Genomic DNA, 20215 nt, shown 5'->3' with positions numbered 1-20215 from the left:
GTCTTCACCCTTAGACAACCAGGTTGTAGCTTTACTGAGATATATTTCACTACTATCAAATTTACTTATTTGAAGTGTACAGTTTGGTGTTTCTAGTATATTCACAGAGTTGTGCAGTTGTTGCCGCTCTCTAATTTTAGAACATTTTCAACACCTGAAAAAGAAACCATTACCCATTTGTAATCACTTCCCATTTCCTCTTAAACCCTCCAGGCCCCTTGCAACCACTACTCTTTGTTCTATCTCTGTAGGTTTGCCTTTTGTGGACGTTTTACATATGTAGTCTTTTTGTCTGGCATATCTCACTCAGCGTAATGGTTTCAAGACTCATTCCTGTTGTAGCATGTATCAGTAGTGCATTCCTTTTTATGGCTGAATAATATTCCATTGTATGAATATGCCACATTTTGTTTGTCGATTCATCTATTGATGGACTTTTAAGTTGTTTTCACTTTTTGGCTATTGTGAATAAAGCTGCTGTGAACATTTGTTTATAAATTTTTGTGTGGACATATGTTTTCATCTTTCTTATATTGTATACGTAGGAGTGGGAGTGCTGGTAATAATATACATGTGTTTTTAAAAGCCCATTGATATGTATGATTAATTTTTTTTTAAATTCTTGCCTTCCAACTTTTTATTTTGAAAAAAATTCAAATTTACTGAGAGGTTGGAAGAATAATTCAATGAAAAGTCATACCCTTTTCCTGGAGTCACAAATTTTTAACATGTTGCTACATTTGCACGTGCTTTCTCTGTAATTTCTTTTTTCTGCTGATCTGTTTGAAAATAAATTGCAGACGTCATGATGCTTTACCAAAAGTATTTAAACATATGTCTCCTGAGAACAAGGATGTGTTTCTGCATAAGTATAATATAATTGTTACCCTGAAATTTAATTTTGATGCAATAATGTGGTCTAATCTGTATTCAGATTTCCCCAGTTGTCCCAGTAGAGTCCTTTATAGTTTTATTTTCTTCTCTATTGAGGATTCACTAAAGGATAATGTTTGCATTTGTTTGTCAGTTTCTTTAGCCACTAATTCCCCTACCTCTCCTTTCTTTCTTGTCATTCACCAGGTCAGTTATTTTGTAGACTGTCTTACAATTTGGATTTGTCTGATTGTTTCCTCATGATTGGATTCTGGTTAATTTTTAGCAAGAGTACTTACTGCACAGTGTATTACTGCACATGTGTCCTCAGTGTATTACCTCAGGAGGCACGGAATATCAGTGTGTCCTTTTATTATGTTCAGTTTGGTTACTCGGTAAAGGTAGTGTTCTCCAGATTTCTCCATTGTAAAGGTACTTTGATCAACATATTTTAAGGATCAGTTCCAATTCCTATGGCTTGATCCTTGTAGTTGAGCATTCATTGTGTTGAGAAAATGGTGTCTTTCTACTCTGAGGAGATGCGTGATATAGTGGAAGAAATCATTTTAAACCGGGACAAATATCAAAGAGCTGCAAAGTAAATGTGAACAAATGAAAACTTGGTTGTTGAAGGGCAAGGAGTTGTAAAGCACAGGTCTCACACAGATGCCTATAGTGCCCCCAGTGGTGCCAAATTTTCTTGTTTTTTTTTAAAAAAGCCAGAGGGGCCCAGCCCCGTGGCCAAGTGGTTAAGTTCGTGTGCTCTGCTTTGGCGGCCCAGAGTTTTGCCAGTTCGAATCCTGGGTGTGGACATGGCACCGCTCATCGAGCCATGCTGAGGGGGCATCCCACGTGCCACAACTAGAAGGACCCACAACTAAAAATACACAACTATGTACTGGGGGACTTTGGGAGAAAAAGGAAAAATAAAATCCTTGGAAAAGAAAAAACCCAGAAACGCATGTTTTTATGTGAAATTTCCTGATTTACAAAACAACTGTGAGAAGACCCCCAAGACATTTTAGACTGCCAGTTTGTGCCCTCTGTCCTAGAGGGATGCTGGAGTGATCGCTATAGGGTGGGGTCAGCCATGAAAATGAGATTAGTTTTAAGCCGGATTTTGAAAGATTAAGGACTATGGTGTGGAAGGAATGTGTGGAAGACTTGGGAGGAGAGTGAGGGGGCCTGTCCCATGGCCAAGTGGTTAGGTTCACACGCTCTGCTTCAGCAGCCCAGGGTGCGGACCTACACAACACTCATCGAGCCATGCTGTGGTGGCATCCCACACAGAAGAACTAGGATGATCTACAACTAGGATATACACCTATGTACTGGGGCTTTGGGTAGGAAAAAAAAAAAAAGAGGAAGATTAGCAACAGATGTTAGCTCAGGGCCAATCTTCCTCACTCAAAAAAAAAAAAAAAAAGAAAAAGTGAGTGAATCATCTGGAAGATTCCAAGAATAATTTTCTTGGTTCAGAGACTCCAAGTAGAGGTGAACTTATTAAGAGGGAGACAGTTTGGAAAGATGTTAGAAGCATATGCCTAATATGAGGGGATAGTGAAACATCTGCTGGTTTATGAGGAAATGGAACGGTGCCATCAAGTGGCACATGTGGAAAGTAAGAATGTGGCATATATTTTGTAGGACTTTTCCATGTAATTCTGAATGTTCAAGTTAATGCATTTTTTATTGTGTTCTTATACAAGCTGTTATACTCTGGTTTGTTCTTATCTTGGTTTAATTGAGTTTACTAACAAATGCTTTGCTGTCCACTAGCTTCGGGCTCTGTATTCGATGTACCTTCGGAAAACAAAGAGTTTGAATAAATTGCTCTATCACCTGTTCAGGCTTATGCCAGAAAACCCGACCTACGCAGAGACAGCTATTGAGCTTTCCAATAAGGACCCTAAGACATTCTTTACTGAAGAGCTTCAGTTGAGTATTAGAGGTCAGTAAGATCTGTGTTTGTGTTCTGTTGGAGCCTAGGTTCCGACTAGGGTGTGGAGACTAACCCCAAATGTGGGTCCTGGCTATGAGAATGTTAAGTGCATGATTTTCCATATTTCTCTAAATAGGACGCATAATTAGATCTTGCAGATACGGTTGTTGAGAATTTAGTAAATTTTTGAAGCCCAGCTTGTTGAGACTGTTATATTTTACACTGTAAACAAATATTTGCTATGTGATAATGTTTTATAGACCTGTAAATAGGTAGTCTTTGTTTGGGGAAACAAAGAAGAGTACAATTATATTTCCTTTGCTCTGGGAGCTCACATTTTAGCAGAGGGGCTAGACATACATGCATCTAGCTGTACTCTGGTATTATAAGTGATTTCCTAGGAATCAGAATTTTTTAAATGCCTCAGAGATCTGAGGATGGGACTGCATCTTGTGAGTGTTGAGGGGGTATTCTAGAACTTTTGCATAATGCTTCAGTGACCTCTGGGGAAAGTAAAGGAGGCCAAACTCCTTTTCATTATTTTTAAGATTAAAAATCTTTGATTTTTCCTCCTTTTAAAAATATGTGTTCCATTTTATTTGCAATCTTTAACATGAAATATAGAATGCTATTTCTAGGCAGATTTTTCAGTGTCAGTTGGGATCTTCATTCTTTGTATTTCATTCTGCCATTCTGAATGGTTCATTTTGAATGTGTGGGAGAAAGCTAATACTCTGGTTTCGTTGATGTGTCTGTCTTTTTTTATGAACTCTAGCACTAATGTTGAGGAATTGAAAATGATTTTCTAAGGAAAATACTAATATTAGTCAGTATTCTGTGTAAGAAATATGTTACTAACTAAGAATTTCCTTTTTCCTCAGAAACAGCAACTCTTCCATACCATATTCCCCACTTGGCTTGTTCAGTCTATCATATGACATTAAAGGACTTGCCTGCCATGGTTAGGCTGTGGTGGAATAGTAGTGAGAAGCGTGTTTTCAATATTGTAGATAGATTTACAAGCAAGTATGTCAGCAATGTTCTTTCTTTCCAAGAAATATCTTCTGTGCAAACAAGTACACAACTATTTAATGGCATGACGGTTAGTATCGTCTTGAATTTTTTTCTAGAAAAGTTGTTTGAATATTGGTTATGTCTGTCATTTATAGTGAGTATCATCACAATTGTAGCCCTTGGTTTAGAATTTACAGAAATTGCCTACATTATTTTCCAATTTTGTGCATCAAATCTTAATAATAATGTATAGATTGAAACAATGGTATAATTTCGTTTACTCCCCATCAAATAGTTTTTGAACATTCATTAGTTCATTCAAAATATATATTGGAATGCCTCAGTCATCGGTGTGCCAGTCATCTGGGAAATGAACAGTTTAGTAGAGCAGATTCCTGTCCTGTAATAATGTACAATCTAATAAAGAGAAAAGAGCGATACAATATTTTTTGTGTTGGAAACTGGAAAATGGCACATTAAGAGGGAGAGTGCTCTGTGATTAGAATGGGAAAGGGTCATCTGCTGAGGGGCTCAGTACACTTGGGAGGAAGATGACTTTGAGGTGGGCAGGATTTTGTTATGGGGAAAATGAGGGGAAAGGCATTTAATAGAGAGAAAACAGTATGGCAAAAGCAAAAAGCATGGAGATGAGAATGTAATTTCTATGATTACCCAAGAAATGTTGAATAACCCAGTATTCATGTAGGGTAGGACTCCTGAAGGTGAATAGTCAGAGAACAAACAGCTTCTATGATGAATTAGGCGTGGATTGGGAAAGGCCTCAAATAGTCTGAAATATTTGGTCCTATTGAGCCACTCAAAGTTGTCCTTTTAGGCGGTGACACAGTTGGAGTTATAATCTGTGACACCGCCCTGACTACAGTAGACAGCATGGGCTGTTGGCATGGAGCTGGGGTTCAGATGAATAGCTAGGGGAGACTCTTGGTGTACACATTATGAGCAATGAGCAGGGCCTCAGTGAAGCAGTATCAGTGGGAATGTAAAAGGGGAGAATGTGATGAATTTTGTGGTGATTTATCCAAACTTGGAACTAGTTAATATCTGGGATGAGGTAAAAGGAGAAATTTAAGGTGATGCTATGGTTTTCAACTTGGAAATAGGAGAGTCAGAAGAATAAATTTGTAAAGGATTATAATTTGTGTTTTATGATGAGTTTGCAATGCTAGTAAAAAAACCACAACCAGGTGTAAATATTTTGGCTGTCGATGGTTGGCTCTGAGGTTCAAGAGAATTCTGTGGTAGGGAAAGACTTGGGAGACATTGACTGCAGTGATATTTAATACCCTGGGTGTGAAAGACAAGGAGTGATTAATAACCCATTCTCTCATTTGTCTATTCAAAAACTAACTATTATGTGATGAGCCTAATATAAGAACTCATACTTTTTTTATGAGCAGTGTATTTCTTTTAAAACAAATTTTGAGTGTCATAAAATCACTATAAAAGGTATCAGATCTCTAAACTTATTTCTTAAATATCTCATGTCAAATAAGTGAATGAGTTTATCTGCATTTTCTTTGAATGAAGACTTTGGCTGCTAATAATCAACCTCTCAAGATGTTTTTTATCAAAGAAAGGAAAGAAATTTGGCAAAAAAAAAAATTACCTTTCATGTATTGCAGGTTAAAGCTCGAGCCACAACTCGAGAAGTCATGGCAACTTACACCATTGAGGACATAGTCATTGAACTTATAATACAGCTGCCCTCAAATTACCCACTGGGGTCAATAACAGTGGAAAGTGGGAAAAGAGTGGGAGTGGCTGTGCAGCAGTGGCGGAATTGGATGCTGCAGTTAAGCACTTATCTTACCCATCAAGTACGTTTCTGCGCACACATTTGGTTTTCCAAACTAGAGAGAGAGACTGCTGATCGACTATTTGAAAAGGCAGTAAAACAGAAACTATATCCCTTCTGCTGAAGGTAGAAATAGATGTTATATTCCTTGGAGAAACACAGATATATGCCTAAATGACTTCAACCTGCCAAGCTGTTTTGATTTTTAAGGCTCTGCAGTTTTTTTCTGGTGTTTGAGAGGAACTGACTGCTTCACTGACATTGTAGATGATATAGAACAATGCGTGGTATTAAGGAAATAATTTGAAAGGGAATCTTTTTGTGAGATACTGGACAGAGGAATACCTTCTAAGCTACTTTTATTTTTATATTTCAACTCTCCTTCTGTGGTTAGAGAATTCGCAGTACTTTCAAAGACCTTTGCCTTTAAAACAATTTGTAAATCTTCTCTAGTTTTGTTTGTACATTCTGGTGTATCTCAGGCATTTTACAGTAAAAAATTATTTTAAAACAAATATATTTACCAATATTATAGAGCTGGAACAAATCAGCAGTTGAGGAGGTGAAATAAATAATTTCGTCATTTTTAGTTAAAAATTTGGAGAACTGATCTAAATGATTTCATTATTTAAAAAGTTTCATCAAGCAACAAGCTGAGACTAAAAAATTTGAAGTATTGGTGCAGAAGCCTTTCTTTCAAGTCTGTCTTTAATGGAGAAAAATTATATTCTGGCTCCTAAAACTTGGGAGGTCATTTTAAAAGCTAGCATTCATAAAACTTAGGAGATGTGAATACAGCCAAGCAGATTCTCTTCTCTCCAGAATATAATTCAACTTTAAAATTTGTGAAATTGAATAAAAATGACTAATTGGTGGTCTTTAGTGTATGTTGACTCTCTTTTTTCTTCTTGTTAACAGAATGGAAGTATTATGGAAGGCTTAGCTTTATGGAAAAATAATGTAGACAAACGTTTTGAGGGTGTTGAAGATTGCATGATCTGTTTCTCTGTCATTCATGGTTTCAACTATTCTCTTCCTAAAAAAGCCTGTAGAACGTGCAAGAAAAAGTTCCATTCAGCCTGCTTGGTAAGTGTAAAGAGAAATTAACTTACTTATATTTTATGTATATTATGTATGTATGATGTCTAACTTTGGAAAAGAAAACAATGAATGTTAAACTCTTAATTGTAGTTAATGGGACACATATTAAAAAATGATTTTTCAAAATAATTAGTAATTTACTGAGAGTGGTAGCATCAAAGCACTTTAATAAATGGATGCTTCTAATATAACTCTCAGCACTGAAAAAAATATGGTCTTGTCAGAGCTAGGTCATAAAGGAGACTGAAAGAATTGGAACAGGGAGCCATCTGACATCAGAGCCTTTTGCTCTTTTTAAACATCATATTGAAGAGAAGGTCACTCTATGTTCAGTTGTTTTGCAGGAGGTCTTCCTTACACAGCTTGGTGGTTGTGTGCATGAGCCTAAGTACCAAGAATCATACTGTAACCTTTGGAAGTAATACTGAGTTGTGTTGATTTTAGAGATAAATGGAGGGAACAAAAATGTCAGTATTCTCCCTTTTTTTTACTTTATCATTTTAAGGTTACTTTAGATGTTTATGTAAAATGACAGCTTTAAAAAGTTCTTTTAACATTTCAAACCTTTTCTTTTTCAGTACAAATGGTTTACGTCTAGCAACAAATCTACTTGTCCACTCTGTCGTGAGACCTTTTTCTGAGGTTTTTTTTTTTCACCATTGGAAGTGGTTCCTGAAGTAAATCAAGCAAAGGCAGTGGATTGGATCCATCTTAAAGTGTTGATGTGAGGAGGCCAGTGAGCATTACTTTTAAATAGAATCTTCTCTGGAAAATTATTTTGGTTAATGTAATGATCCTAAAATCAGGTTTACTTATCTTTAGATTGCTTTGTAAATGTTTGGAAACCTTTTCTTTTACATAAGAATATTACATATTTGAGAGAATATTTATATTAATAGTTTAATCTCTTTGTATATTAAAAAATAAATATGAAAAACCCTAAATGACATAATTAGAATTTGTGAAAGCATTGTACAACTGTATTATACTAATAAACCCATTCAGTTTATTGATCTATGTTCTAGAACAGTCCAAGTGAGGCAAATGAATTGAGAGAGTTGATTTACATTTATAGATATTTTAAGACTTATTTATTAGTTATGACAACAGAATTAATGAGTATTCTGATATTTGTAGATTATTTTAATGATAAAAATGACCGTATAGCTTTATCTTAAGCTATTTGAAGCATGCTCTGAAGTCTTATATAAAAGAGTGCAAACTGAACTTTAAGGTGCCTCTATTTATCAAGGGTTATGAAATCCAGAAAATTAAATTCATGACACTGACCTTGTGCTGTGGAAGAAGAATTTCCATATGTTAGTGAAATTTGAATTGCAAACTTGTCAGTGAATTTATTACTCAGTTTGAGTGAGTCTCCAGAGGGTGAGAATTTGAGAGAAACAGGATTTAGATTATTTTATTCACGAAGCACTAGTTATTCCTCTATTGAGAGGGAAGAAATAAATGAGTATTTCTGAAACTTAAGATTAGTGGAAAGAACAAAAAATTTAAAAATGTAGGAAACTTTCAATTTTGTAAGCAAATTTTACCATTCTTACTGGCCAAAATTACGCTAAATTAGAGATTTGAAGGAACTAATTTTTTCTAGCCTTCAGAAGTGAAAGTTAGGAATTTTAGTACTAAGTAAAATTTAGTATAACAGGCTGAAGTGGGTAGGTGAAGACCTGCCTTTTCCCACAGCACTATTACCTTTAAAAATTGTGCCCAAAATTTAAAAGTGTAGAAGTTTGGAACTTGGAGTCATTTTACTGCAGTCTTCCATTACATTGGGAATACTAGCATACCTAATAGCAAGGTTATTTCAGAGATCAGCTAATCACCTCTGTTGCAAATGTTTAATTGGCAAAAAGCAACTCATGTTAAATAAAATTACTGGTTACCATCAACTGGGTAAAATGGTTATTATTGAAATAGTATGAATGTGGTCAGAATATTGTAGTCGAGAGTGAAATATTCTGTGTGAGTTACAAATCTCTTGAGTTGTATTTGTAGATGCAGTGTTGTACCCAGTTTTGTCTGTCTCCTAAATTTTTCTCTGTGGTATTTATTATCTTCTAGCCTTGGAGGCTCAAGGAGTCAGTAAGTTAAGTACAGATAGCAAAATTCTACCTCTTCTTAACCCCTTTCTTAAAATATTGTCTATCTTTCTATGTCTCTCTCTGACATAGTAATCCCAAAGGATTGTGTTACTCCTCTGTGAAGGTTACACACTTTTCCTTTAAAAATGGTTTTATAATAAGACTTTGTTTATAGCTTTTCCAATGTTCGTACTTCTTGGTTTCCGATCCAAACACCAAGTAGAAAAGACAAGGGAATAATGGAGCATTGTTTTTCCGCAGTAGTCGTAGGGCATCTTGTTCTTGGTGAAACACTGTAATTAAGTGGGATACCTACTCTTCATACTTAGGACTCTTAACACATTTCTTTGAGACTTGTAAATAAATGTAAAGCTTGTTAGTGTTTATATGCTAAAGAAAAAGCTCTCCAAAATAAGACTGAAATTCAGAATACCACCTTAATGAAAGTTTTATTTATATAGCTTTGACAACACTAGATAACATCCCTTAAAATTCTAGCATAAGGACATTTTAAAATTGCATGAGATTGAAAGCCCACTATGAAAATTATTAATTTAAAACCCCAATGTAAATTGCAAATTTTAGAATTTATTTTTAACTCTTATTTATCATATGCTCTAATGTATGTACATAAATTTCTGTGGCTTAAATGATTAATGTTATTACTTGCTAAGTTTTTGTGGTGTGAATAATTAATGTTATTATTTGATTGTTATACCATATGTGCCCATTAAAATTCTTTTTAATTATAAAATATTTCAAATATACAGAATAATAATAATATATTAATGCCCTTGTACTCTTCACAAACTATTTTGCCATATTTGCTTCTAATTTTTAAAGAAATAAAATGTTACTCTTTTGTACTCCTCCCTGACGCCATCTCCTCCTTCCCCACCAAGAGCTAACCTACTATTCTGAAGTTGGTGTGACGCCTTCCTATTTAAGATTTTATCCTTTGCCATATGTTTGTATCCATAAATAATATATAGCAGTTTTTAAAAAATTATATTTGTGATGTCCTATTGCATGTAATCTTTTATAACTTGTTTTTTCACTCTACATAACTGCTGTTTAGTATCATATCAGTTTACTTACCAATTCCCCTACTAATGGTCATTTCAATTGTTTTTTTTTGCCATTTTCAACAGTGCTGCATGTGTACATTCTTGGTAGTGTTTTCTCATGCAAATGTGCTGTAAATTCTGGACATATGCCCCCAAATGGAATTTCAGGTAGTAGATGCATATATGCTCTGTGACTTCAGATCTTGTCAAATTGCTCTCCACAGTGGTGTGCATGTTTGCACTCGCAACGGCAGTGTAAGAGAAGTCTGATTTTCCTATCTCATCACCAGCACTTAGTCTTACCAGACTTTTTAAGTTTTCCAATCAGAGCTGTGAAATACTAGCTCTTCAGTTTAATTTATATTTCCCTATCAAGAATCTTAGCTTCATTTCATATATTTATTGGTCATTATTTTGTGAATTTATTATCTATTTGCCTATTTTTCTCTGAGATTATTTGTATTCTTATGATCATAATGCTTTATTTGTTACAGGGCTTTCTTCTCGTATGTGGCTTGACTTTAACATGGTCTGTAGGTGTCTTTAATTGTACAGAATTTTTCATTTAAATTTAGTCATATTTATCATTCTTTTCCTTTATGTGTTAGGTTAAAAAAATTTGTTCCTTCTCTGAGGTTTAAAAAGATTACATTTTGTTCTAAAAGTTGTAAATTTCAAAGTATGCCTAATTCACCTGAAATTAAGTTTTGTATGACTGTTGTAAGGTAGAAATTTCACCCCATATTGATAGCCAGTTCTCATAACATCGTTTATTAAATAGCACACCCATTCTCCATTGACTTTGTAGTGCCTCGTCTCTTATATTACCAGATCCCCTTGTAAGTGTGGATTGGTTTCTGGGCTCTGTATTCTGTTCCATTGGTCTCTTTATCTGTGTTAATTCTACACAAATTTTTTCTTTAAAGATTAGCTTTATAGTTAATCTTGGAGAGTGAGTAGTCCTCTACAAGCTCTTGTTCTTCTTCAGGACTTTCCTCGGATAGCTGTATCCTCTGCTGTCCAGTAACTCCCCTTCCCCCGGCTTGGTTAATATGGCCAGTTTGTCCTGACTATAATGAGTTGTCTTACGCTAGAATCTGGCAGGTGTCTAAAGTATTATCTGGTGCGACCAGGTGACTTTTCTGGCTTTGCCAGATCTTATCCTTAAGGTCTTACAACCCAGTTATTCTCAGTTGTTTTTTTCCCCAAAATTGGAGACAAAAATTTTGTATATTTGTGAGAGAATCCTTGACCCTTTCCATGAATTTGTCTTTCTGTTTTATAAAAGTTCCTTGCAAAAGGACTTTGGGCAGAGCAAGGAGTTTAGCATGGAGGTCTGCTATTTCTGAAAGCTTTGATAATGTCTTTTTTGTATTTGTTGTTGTTTTTACTGTGGATTTCTTTTTAAGAACAGCAACTTTTTTGGGTAGCACGAAGGCATCAAATAATTTGTATATTTGGTGTCCAGATTTTATAGAGGTACCTGAGAAGACTAAGAAACCTTCATTTACATGGCATTCCAAATTGATAGGCTATTTCAAAAATATGCTGGCTACAGTGTATTGATTACTCTTTACTTTTAGCAATGTGATATGCCCTGTAGAAGACGACAAGTTGGCCACTTGAGCTTATTAGGCTTCTGGTGAGGTACTGGATTCTAAAAGACTCTGGTATACTTATTGTATAATCAGATAGTATTGTTCCTTTTCATTCTTTGAGATAAGACTCATGCAATATTTGTAAGAATTTAGTAGTGGGGTGTTCAAAATCTCTGTTCTGGGCACGGAAGCTTCTTAAACTGCAGAACCATAATTGTGGGATTCTCTTTCATCAACTAAAGGTAATAGAGTTTCTGGATTCAGAGGGCTTCACCAGTTGGTGGTAAAATGAGAGGGAGAAAGTGGTAATATATTTTATATGGTACCATGAGATTCACTTTTGCATATTGATCTTGTGCCCTGCACCCTTGCTGAACTGGTTTATTAGTTCTAATAGTTTTTTGTGGATTCCGTAGTATTTTCTATATACAAGATCATATCATTGGCACATAAAGGTAGTTTTCCTTTTTTCCAATCTGGATGTCTTTTAATTCTTTTTCTTGCCTAAATACCCTGGTTAGAACCTCCAGTGTATTCAACACTGAGAGCAGATAGCATGTCATGTTCCTGATCTTAGAGGGTAAGGTTTCAGTCTTTCAGCATTGTGATACTAGCTGTGGTTGTTACACTCAGATTTAAAGGTGAACTTAGTACAAATTCTGAAGATGCTCCAACTAATTAGTCTAGGCTGCAGTTTCTGTGATGCAAGAGAAAATAAGCTATTGGATCAATGGATAGGCTGTAAGAGGCAATGGATTTTTGATGTATGCAGTGCTGTTGGAAAACCATTAGAGCAGAGTTTCTCAGCCTCAGTACTGGTAGCATTTGGAGCTGTATAATTCTTTGTTTTGGGGACTTTCCTGTGCATTGTTGGATGTTTAGCAACCTTCCTGGCCTTTATTTACTAGCTGCCAGTGCAACATTCCAGTTGTGACAACCAAAAATGCCTAGATGTTGCCAAATATCCCCTGGGTGGCAAAATTGTCCCCAGTTGAGTTGCCTTCGAGCATGGACTAATCAAGCATCATTCAATGTAAATATGGTGTGAGCTACATATGTTATTTTAAATTTTGCTAGAGGCATATTAAAAACTGTAAGAAGAAATAGGTGAAATTAATTTTAATAGCACATTTTGTTTAACTTAGTATCCAAAATAATATTTTAACATGTAATCAATCTAAAAATTATTAGATATTTTGTTTTTTTATATTAAGTTTTTGAAATCCAGTGTATATTTTAAATTTACAGCACATTTCAATTCAGATATGAAATTTTCATCAGAAATACTTGATCCATATTTAGATTTAAGAAAATTTACAGTTAAAGGAAATTTACATACCCAAGTTTTTTCAAAAGTTTTCCAATAACTAGATCGTGCCCATTTTGAGATTTAAATTAATTAAAATTAAATAAAAATTTAAATTTAGTTCCTCAGTCACACTTGCCACATTTCTTTTTTTTTTTTACTTTGAGAAATGCTGTAATATTTATTTTCTAGGTTTATATATTTTGTTCTTTTTTAAATTCATTACATTAAAATGAAATGTAATTAGTATATTTAAGTAAACAGGTTAAATTACATTTATCAAATAGAAACATATAAAATACATCTATTCTTGGAGCTTTCCTTTTTTTATTAATTCACATACTTATGATTGAGTTGATTATGCATTACATCATAAAGTTATCTATAAAATCCATTTGTGGTATCTTATGATAGAGCACTTCTGATCCTTTGAATAAAAAGAACAAAAAGAGATGTAATTTGGAATTTAAATAGCACTTGACATTTCAACTATATTTTACTATTTTCGATTAGAAATTTTCTTCATAAAAAAACACAACTTTTTGGTCAAAAAACCCACTTTTGAAGATTAATTACAGTTACAAGAAGTTTACTATCTTTTTTTTAAAACCAGTTAGTTTAATGGTTATACATGTAATTTTTTAAATTATGAAATATTCCATACATAAAACAATATATATAATACAAAAAGAAGGTATAAAGAAAAACTAAAGTGAACACCTATGTAGTCACTGTCAGGTTAAGAAACAGATGTCTTCAGCAGCATTATGCCCAGGCTCCCTGGTCTGCATCCTTCCTCCCATTGCATCCCCATCCATTCCCACCGCAGGAAACCACAGTACTAAATTTTGTGCTTATCCATTCCTTTTCCCAGTTTTACTCTATATGTATAAACCTCTAAACACCATAGTATTTGATGCTGAATGTTTAGAACTTCATATAAATGGAATCATCTGTATGTGTCCTTTTGCAACTTGCTTTTTTGCTCTATAGTTTGTGAGATTTATCCATGGTAATGGGGATAGCTGTGGTCTCCCCATTTTCATTGCTGTGTAGTATTCCTTCATGTGAATATACCATGATGTGTTTATCCCTTTTCCTATTAGAAGGAATGGACAGGAGTTTTCTGTTGGTATTTGGATTTTTTTCCAAGGTTTTTGCAATTGAAATAGTGTTTCTCTGAATATTCTTGTAGAAGTTTCTGGGCACGTTGCAAGAGTATTTTTTTTTTCTTTTTATTGTGGTAACATTGGTTTATAATATTATATAAATTTCAGGTGTACATCATTATATTTCATTTTCTGTGTGGATTACATCGTGTTCACTGCCCAAAGACTAATGACAGCCCATCACCACACGGCGCCTAATCACTTCTTACACCCTCCTCCCTCCCCCCTGCCCCTCTGTAACCACCAATCCAATCTCTGTCTCTGTGTGTTTATTTGTTCTTGTTTTTACCTTCTATTTATTTGTGAGCTTACACAGCACTTGACTTTTTCCCTCTGACTTATTTCACTTAGCATAATACCCTCAAGGTCCATCCACGTTGTCACAAACGGCAACACTTGCCACATTTTAAGTACTCAGTAGCCACATGTACCTAGTGGCTGTTGTATTGGACAGTGCTGGCCTAACCTTACGTGTACATACAAAAAGGAAGGTTTCTGACAATCTAGGAAGAATCAATCTGGACTCAAATTCAGCTTGAAATAATTTACCTGTCTTGAGTGTCTTTTGGGATCATAGCTTATCCTTTGGTTCTTTTTAAATAACATATAGTGTAGTTCTGTATCCAAATCAGCTATACTTTGATCATGTATAGAATTAACCAGAACTTCAATATATAATTCTTCTGCAGTAAATTTTACCTGGCAGATCCATTTATTAAGTAGAACCTTACCTATTAAATGGTTGTGCCATGAAGAAAGTGCAATGTCCTGATAATAGTCTCAAATAATAGAGTGTTAGACGTTTCTGTTTGGGTAGTTTTAGAACTCTGAGGGATCTGATGTTCTGTGGTAGTGGAATTCCTAGAAATAAAGTGACCCACATCTGTATTTTGTTGTAAATCTTTATTTATAGACCTTTCTCCCTAGGAGTTTAGAAGAAGGTCAGGGAATTGTTAAGTGCTAATGTCTCCTGGAGTGGCATTATTCGAGAGGTTTTGGATAGTTGACCTGTTTTTTAGCCATTATAGGACATTAATACTTTTCCTGGCCCTTCTGCTAATGGTATCATTAGCCATAGCTGCCTGATTCTTACAGAACAGAGAACCATTTGGTCTTATGTTAGGTTGGCTATCAGTTGCTTTCTTTTGAGAGTCAGATCTTTGTTTTGATTTCTAGCATTTTGAAATGTTCAGTGACTTTTAAGATCTTCTAAATTGGCATTTCTGAGTGCCATTTTCAAAACAAAAAGAAAAAAAGAGGACAAGCCTGTCTGTCTTTGCATTAGCTCAGAATATTGTTTGAAATTGTTCCTGGGTCTGTTTTTGGAGTTTGCTACTTATTCATCTTTTTTGTTTGTTTGTTTACAGTTTTGAATTTTTGTCCAAACTCTCTCTAAGGGAAAGGCTTCTGAAATGGCCTTATGTAGTGCATTTTCTATTTACTTACCCTTTCAGGGTCATTTCTTGAATTATGAAGAGCTTGGTTACTTAAGCCATTTCCTAGTTTTGGGTTTTGGTGTTGTTTCAGCTACTTTTAACCATTTTGCTCCCATTTGAGGGGGTAATAATTAAGTGAACTGGTTGGTATAGATCTGGTTGTCCAGGACAATAAATATCTAGCAAACTTCTGAATTTCACAGCAAATTGTCTTCCTAAAGTCAAGAAAATCCTTGAGTATAGCTCTCGACTTAGACCAAGGTTCAAATACAGTTTCTTTAGATCTGCATTCTGGTCTGATAGTTTTGGAGGGGTATTATATGATGTAATTGTTCTGTCCTAAGAAAAACTTTGAGGAAAGGATTACTTGTTTTGGAGGTAAAATAAGGTGCAGAAGGATAGAAGGGGTTTGAATGGGTGGTAAAGATAAAGCTGGGTAGAGAGAAAGGTGCAAGGGGGGTGGGTTTCTGAAGGAAGGTTTGGATGAGAAGGAACCAGTGTTTCTTTGAGAGAGGCTTGCTAAGAGTCACTGCAGTCATGTGCCCCATAACATTTCAATCAGTGACAGACTGCATATGAAACGTGCTCCCATAAGATTAGTACCATATTGCCTAGGTGTGTAGTAGGCTATACCATCTTGGTCTGTGTAAGTGCACTCTGTGATGTTCACACAGTGATGAAATCACCTAATAACGCAGTTCTCAGAATGTATCCCGTCATTGAACGACGCGTGACTGGATTTCATTTTAAAGCTTCAGCATACCAATCAAAAGCTGATTGTTGACTGCTTTAGGTTTTCTCCCCTAATATTTCTAGCGCTCCTTTGAAATGTGTTCATTTTGATATATCTGAAGTTCCCTATAATGGCTGTTGTAATTCTAAGTCATTTTTAGCAAAGTTTTGCCACTAATTAAGTTAAGCACAAGAGTTAGGATTATAGTGAAAATTCTGCTAGGAGGAAGTCTTGCCTTTGACATAGACAAATGAATGACAAACAAAAAAAATGCACTACATTAGTCAAAAGTGTGTGTGTTAATGATAGATGAGGTTCCCCAACCAAGCAGAGGATAGGAAGGAGCCAAGTGATCAGTGGCCCCAACCATTGATGACCCTGAAGTATGGACTAAACCAAGTGAACTTCTTTCACAAATTCCCAGACCTTGGGGAGTATTCTTATGAAGATTTCATAGAGGACTCAAGCAAAGTTTCACCAATCATTTTAGCAGCCAACTGTCATCTAATATACCATTAGTCTTTAGGGCCAACTTGTATGGATTTGGAGACTTAGCCTATGCCCCTACCTGTTCCCTATGAAGCACTTCCTTATACATTCAACAGGCGCAAGACAATAAGGGACAAAACAAGAATACACATGACAAGAATTTGTATAAATAGATGAACAAGAGGGTAAAAGCAAACTAAGCAGTGGGAGAATAGGTAGGAAAATGGCAAAATATTTACTAAATCGTAGCTCTAAATCAGAAGGTCTGATTATTATAAAGACAGACCTAAGTGTCTTATATGAAGATCTATTTGTTTAGAAGTCTTAGATAAAATAAATTCAGCAATAAGAGCTCAGTGAAACTAGTCAAAGCTCAGATTGTTTTTGAGAAACTCACCTGGCAAGAGATATGAGGACTTTGCAGTTTGGTGTTCAAGAGGCTGCTGATCTTGTTGGTCCAAGGATCCATCAGAATACTGTCAAGTGAGGTGTTATGAATAATCTTGGTGTGAGAATTGTCCAAGGAAGAGATCAAGATTACCACTTGATATCTGAAACAAAAACTGTATTACTTAAGAAAGGGAAAGTTAGGCTGGTTAGACCTATCATTTTGAGTAAATCCAACTGCTAATTCTATATAAGGTCTTGAGTCAGGGATTGTTTTGGTGTTGTGTTGGTTACAGAGGTGGAGGGAGTTGATGTCAGCCTTACAAATTTGGTTAATCTGGCAAGACATGTTGGCCAGCTGGCTTTCCGAGGATTTACTGATAAGTACAGGCATACCTCAGAGATATCGTGGGTTTGATTCCAGACCACTGCAATAAAGTGAATATTGCAATAAAGTGAGTCACACAAATTTTTTGGTTTCCCAGTGCATATAAAAGTTATGTTTACACTAAACTGTAGTCTATTAAGTGTGCGGTAGCATTATGTCTAAAAAAACAAATGTATATACCTTAATTAAAATTGCCAAAAAATGCTAGCCATCATCTGAGCCTTCAGTGAGTCATAATGTCTTTGCTGGTGAAGGGTGTTGCCTTGGTGTTGATGGCTGCTGACTGATCAGGGTTGTGATTGCTGAAGGTTGGGGTGGCTGTGGTAATTTCTTAAAATACGACAACAATGAAGTTTGCCGCATTGATTGACTTCCTTTCACGAGCAATTTTTCTGTGGCATGAGATGCTGTTTTATAGCATTTTACCCACAGTTGAACTTCTTTGAAAATTGGAGTCAGTCCTCTCAAACTCTGCTGCTGCTTTATCAACTAAGCTTATATACTATTCTAAATCCTTTGTTGTCATTTCAACAATCTTCACAGCATCTTCACCAGGAGATTCTGTCTCAAGAAACCACTTTCTTTCCCCATCCATAAAAAGCAACTCCTCATCTGTGCAAGTTTTGTCATGAGATTGCAGCAATTCAGTCACATCTTCAGGCTTTACTTCTAGTTCTCTTTCCATTTCTGCAGTTACTTCCTCCACTGAAGTCTTGAACCCCTCAAAGTCATCCATGAGAGTTGCAATCAGCTTCTTTCAAACTCCTGTTAATGTTGATATTTTCACCTCTTCCCATGAATAACGAATGTTCTTAGTGGCATCTAGAATGGTGAATCATTTCCAGAAGATTTTCAATTTACTTTGCCCAGATCCATCAGAGGAATCGCTGTCTATGGTAGCTATAGCCTTATGAAATGTATTTTTTAAATAATACGACTTGAAAGTTTAAATAACTCCTTGATCCATGGGCTGCAGAATGAATGTTGTGTAAGCAGGCATGAAAACAACATTAATCTTGTTGGACTTTTCCGTTAGAGCTCTTGGGTGACGAGGTGCATTGTCAATGAGCAGTAATATTTTGAAAGGAGTCCTTTTTTTCTGAGCAGTCAGTCTCAACAGTGGGCTTTAAATATTCGGTAAACCATGTTGTAAACAGATGTACTGTCATCCAGGTTTTGTTCTATTTATAGACCATGGTTAGAGTAGATTTAGCATAATTCTTAAGGGCCCTAGGATTTTCGGAATCGTAAATGAGTATTGGCTTCAACTTAAAGTCACCAGCTGCGTTATCCCTTAACAAGAGTCAGCCTCTCCTTTGAATCTTTGAAGCCAGGCATTGACTTCTCTCTAGCTATGAAAGTCCTAGATGGCATCTTCTTCCAATAGAAGGCTATTTTGTCTACATTGAAAATCTGTTGTTTAGTGTAGCCACTTTCATTAATTATCTTAGGTAGATCTGGATATCTTGCTGCAGCTTCTGCATCAGCACTTGCTGCTTCCCCTTGTACTTTTATGTTGTGGAGATGGCTTCTTTCCTTAAACCTCATGAACCACCCTCTGCTGGCTTCAACTTTTCTAATGCAGCTTCCTCACCTCTCTCAGCCTTCATCGAATTGAAGAAAGTTAGGGCCTGGCTCTGGATTAGGCTTCAGCTTAAGGGAATGTTGTGGTTGGTGTGATCTTCTACGCAGACCACTAAAACTTTCTCCATCTCAGCAATAAGGCTGTTTCACTTTCTTATCATTGGTGTTCACTGGAGTAGCACTTTCAGTTTCCTTCAAGAACTTTTCCTTTGCATCACAACTTGGCTGTTTGGCACAGTAGGCCTAGCTTTTGGCTTATCTTGGCTTTCAACATGCTTTCCTCGCTAACTTAATTATTTCTAGCTTTTGATTTAAAGTGGGAGACATGTGACTCTTCCTTTTACTTGAACACTTAGAGGCCATTGTAGGGGTATTGATTGGCCTGATTTCAATATTGTGTCTCAGGGAATAGGGAGGCTCCTGGAGAGGGAGAGAGATGGGAGAATGGTCGGTCAGTTGGAGTAGTCAGAACAAACTACATTTATTGATTAAGTTTGCCTGCTTATGTGGTCATGGTTCATGGTGCCTGAAAACAATTACAATAGTAACATCAGAGATCACTGATCACAGATCACCATAACAAATATAATAATAATGAAAAAGTTTGAAATATTATGAGAATTCCAAAATGACGCAGAGACACAAAGTGAGCAAACGCTGTTAGAAAAATGGCACCGATAGACTTGATTGACCTTCAGAAGTATGAGACTGTTGTTGAATGGTTGGCTTCCAGATCCAAGGTTACTGAAGCAAGTTGTCATTGATCAATTCAGATTAAACCGAGACAAGTTATTATTGATCAAATAGGTTTAAAACTGGTTCTAATTGTTACTGGCTATAGAACAATTAGTCTTTTATTGGACTGAGGCAGGAGGGGTATTTTATTCTTAATAAGTTTTTGGTTATATAGTTTTTGCTACATTTACTTTTTTTTAATGAAGTGAAATTCACATAACATAAAATTAACCATTTTAAAGTGGACAGTTTAGTGGCATTTAGTATATTAAACAGTTAGCATCCAACCTCTCACCCTACCTCTGATAACCACTGGTCTGCTTTGTGTCTCTATGGATTTTTACCTTTTGTGTCAGCCTTCTTTCACTTAGCATGTTTTTGAGGTTTGTCCACATTGTAGCATGTATCAGTACTTCATTCCTTGTTTTGGCTGAATAATTCCACTGTATGTGTATACCTCAATTTGCTTATCCAT

General features: G+C 35.6%; 1 protein-coding gene across 1 annotated transcript in view; it reads left to right on the top strand.

Annotated features, from left to right (window-relative positions):
* LTN1 (listerin E3 ubiquitin protein ligase 1) overlaps positions 1–8656 on the top strand; it is a 53886-nt gene extending 45230 nt beyond the window's left edge. Inside the window, exons 26-30 of the mRNA XM_014866315.3 lie at positions 2653–2824; positions 3697–3917; positions 5473–5667; positions 6564–6731; positions 7325–8656. Of these exons, the coding sequence (XP_014721801.1) occupies positions 2653–2824; positions 3697–3917; positions 5473–5667; positions 6564–6731; positions 7325–7387 (819 nt within the window). The 3' untranslated portion in view covers positions 7388–8656. The remainder of the gene's footprint in view (positions 1–2652; positions 2825–3696; positions 3918–5472; positions 5668–6563; positions 6732–7324) is intronic.
* The last annotated feature ends 11559 nt before the right edge of the window (positions 8657–20215 follow it).

This window comes from Equus asinus, chromosome 18 (assembly GCF_041296235.1).
Source record: "Equus asinus isolate D_3611 breed Donkey chromosome 18, EquAss-T2T_v2, whole genome shotgun sequence".
Classification (NCBI taxonomy): Eukaryota; Metazoa; Chordata; class Mammalia; order Perissodactyla; family Equidae; genus Equus; species Equus asinus.
This window is presented reverse-complemented; position numbering and strand designations above follow the sequence as displayed.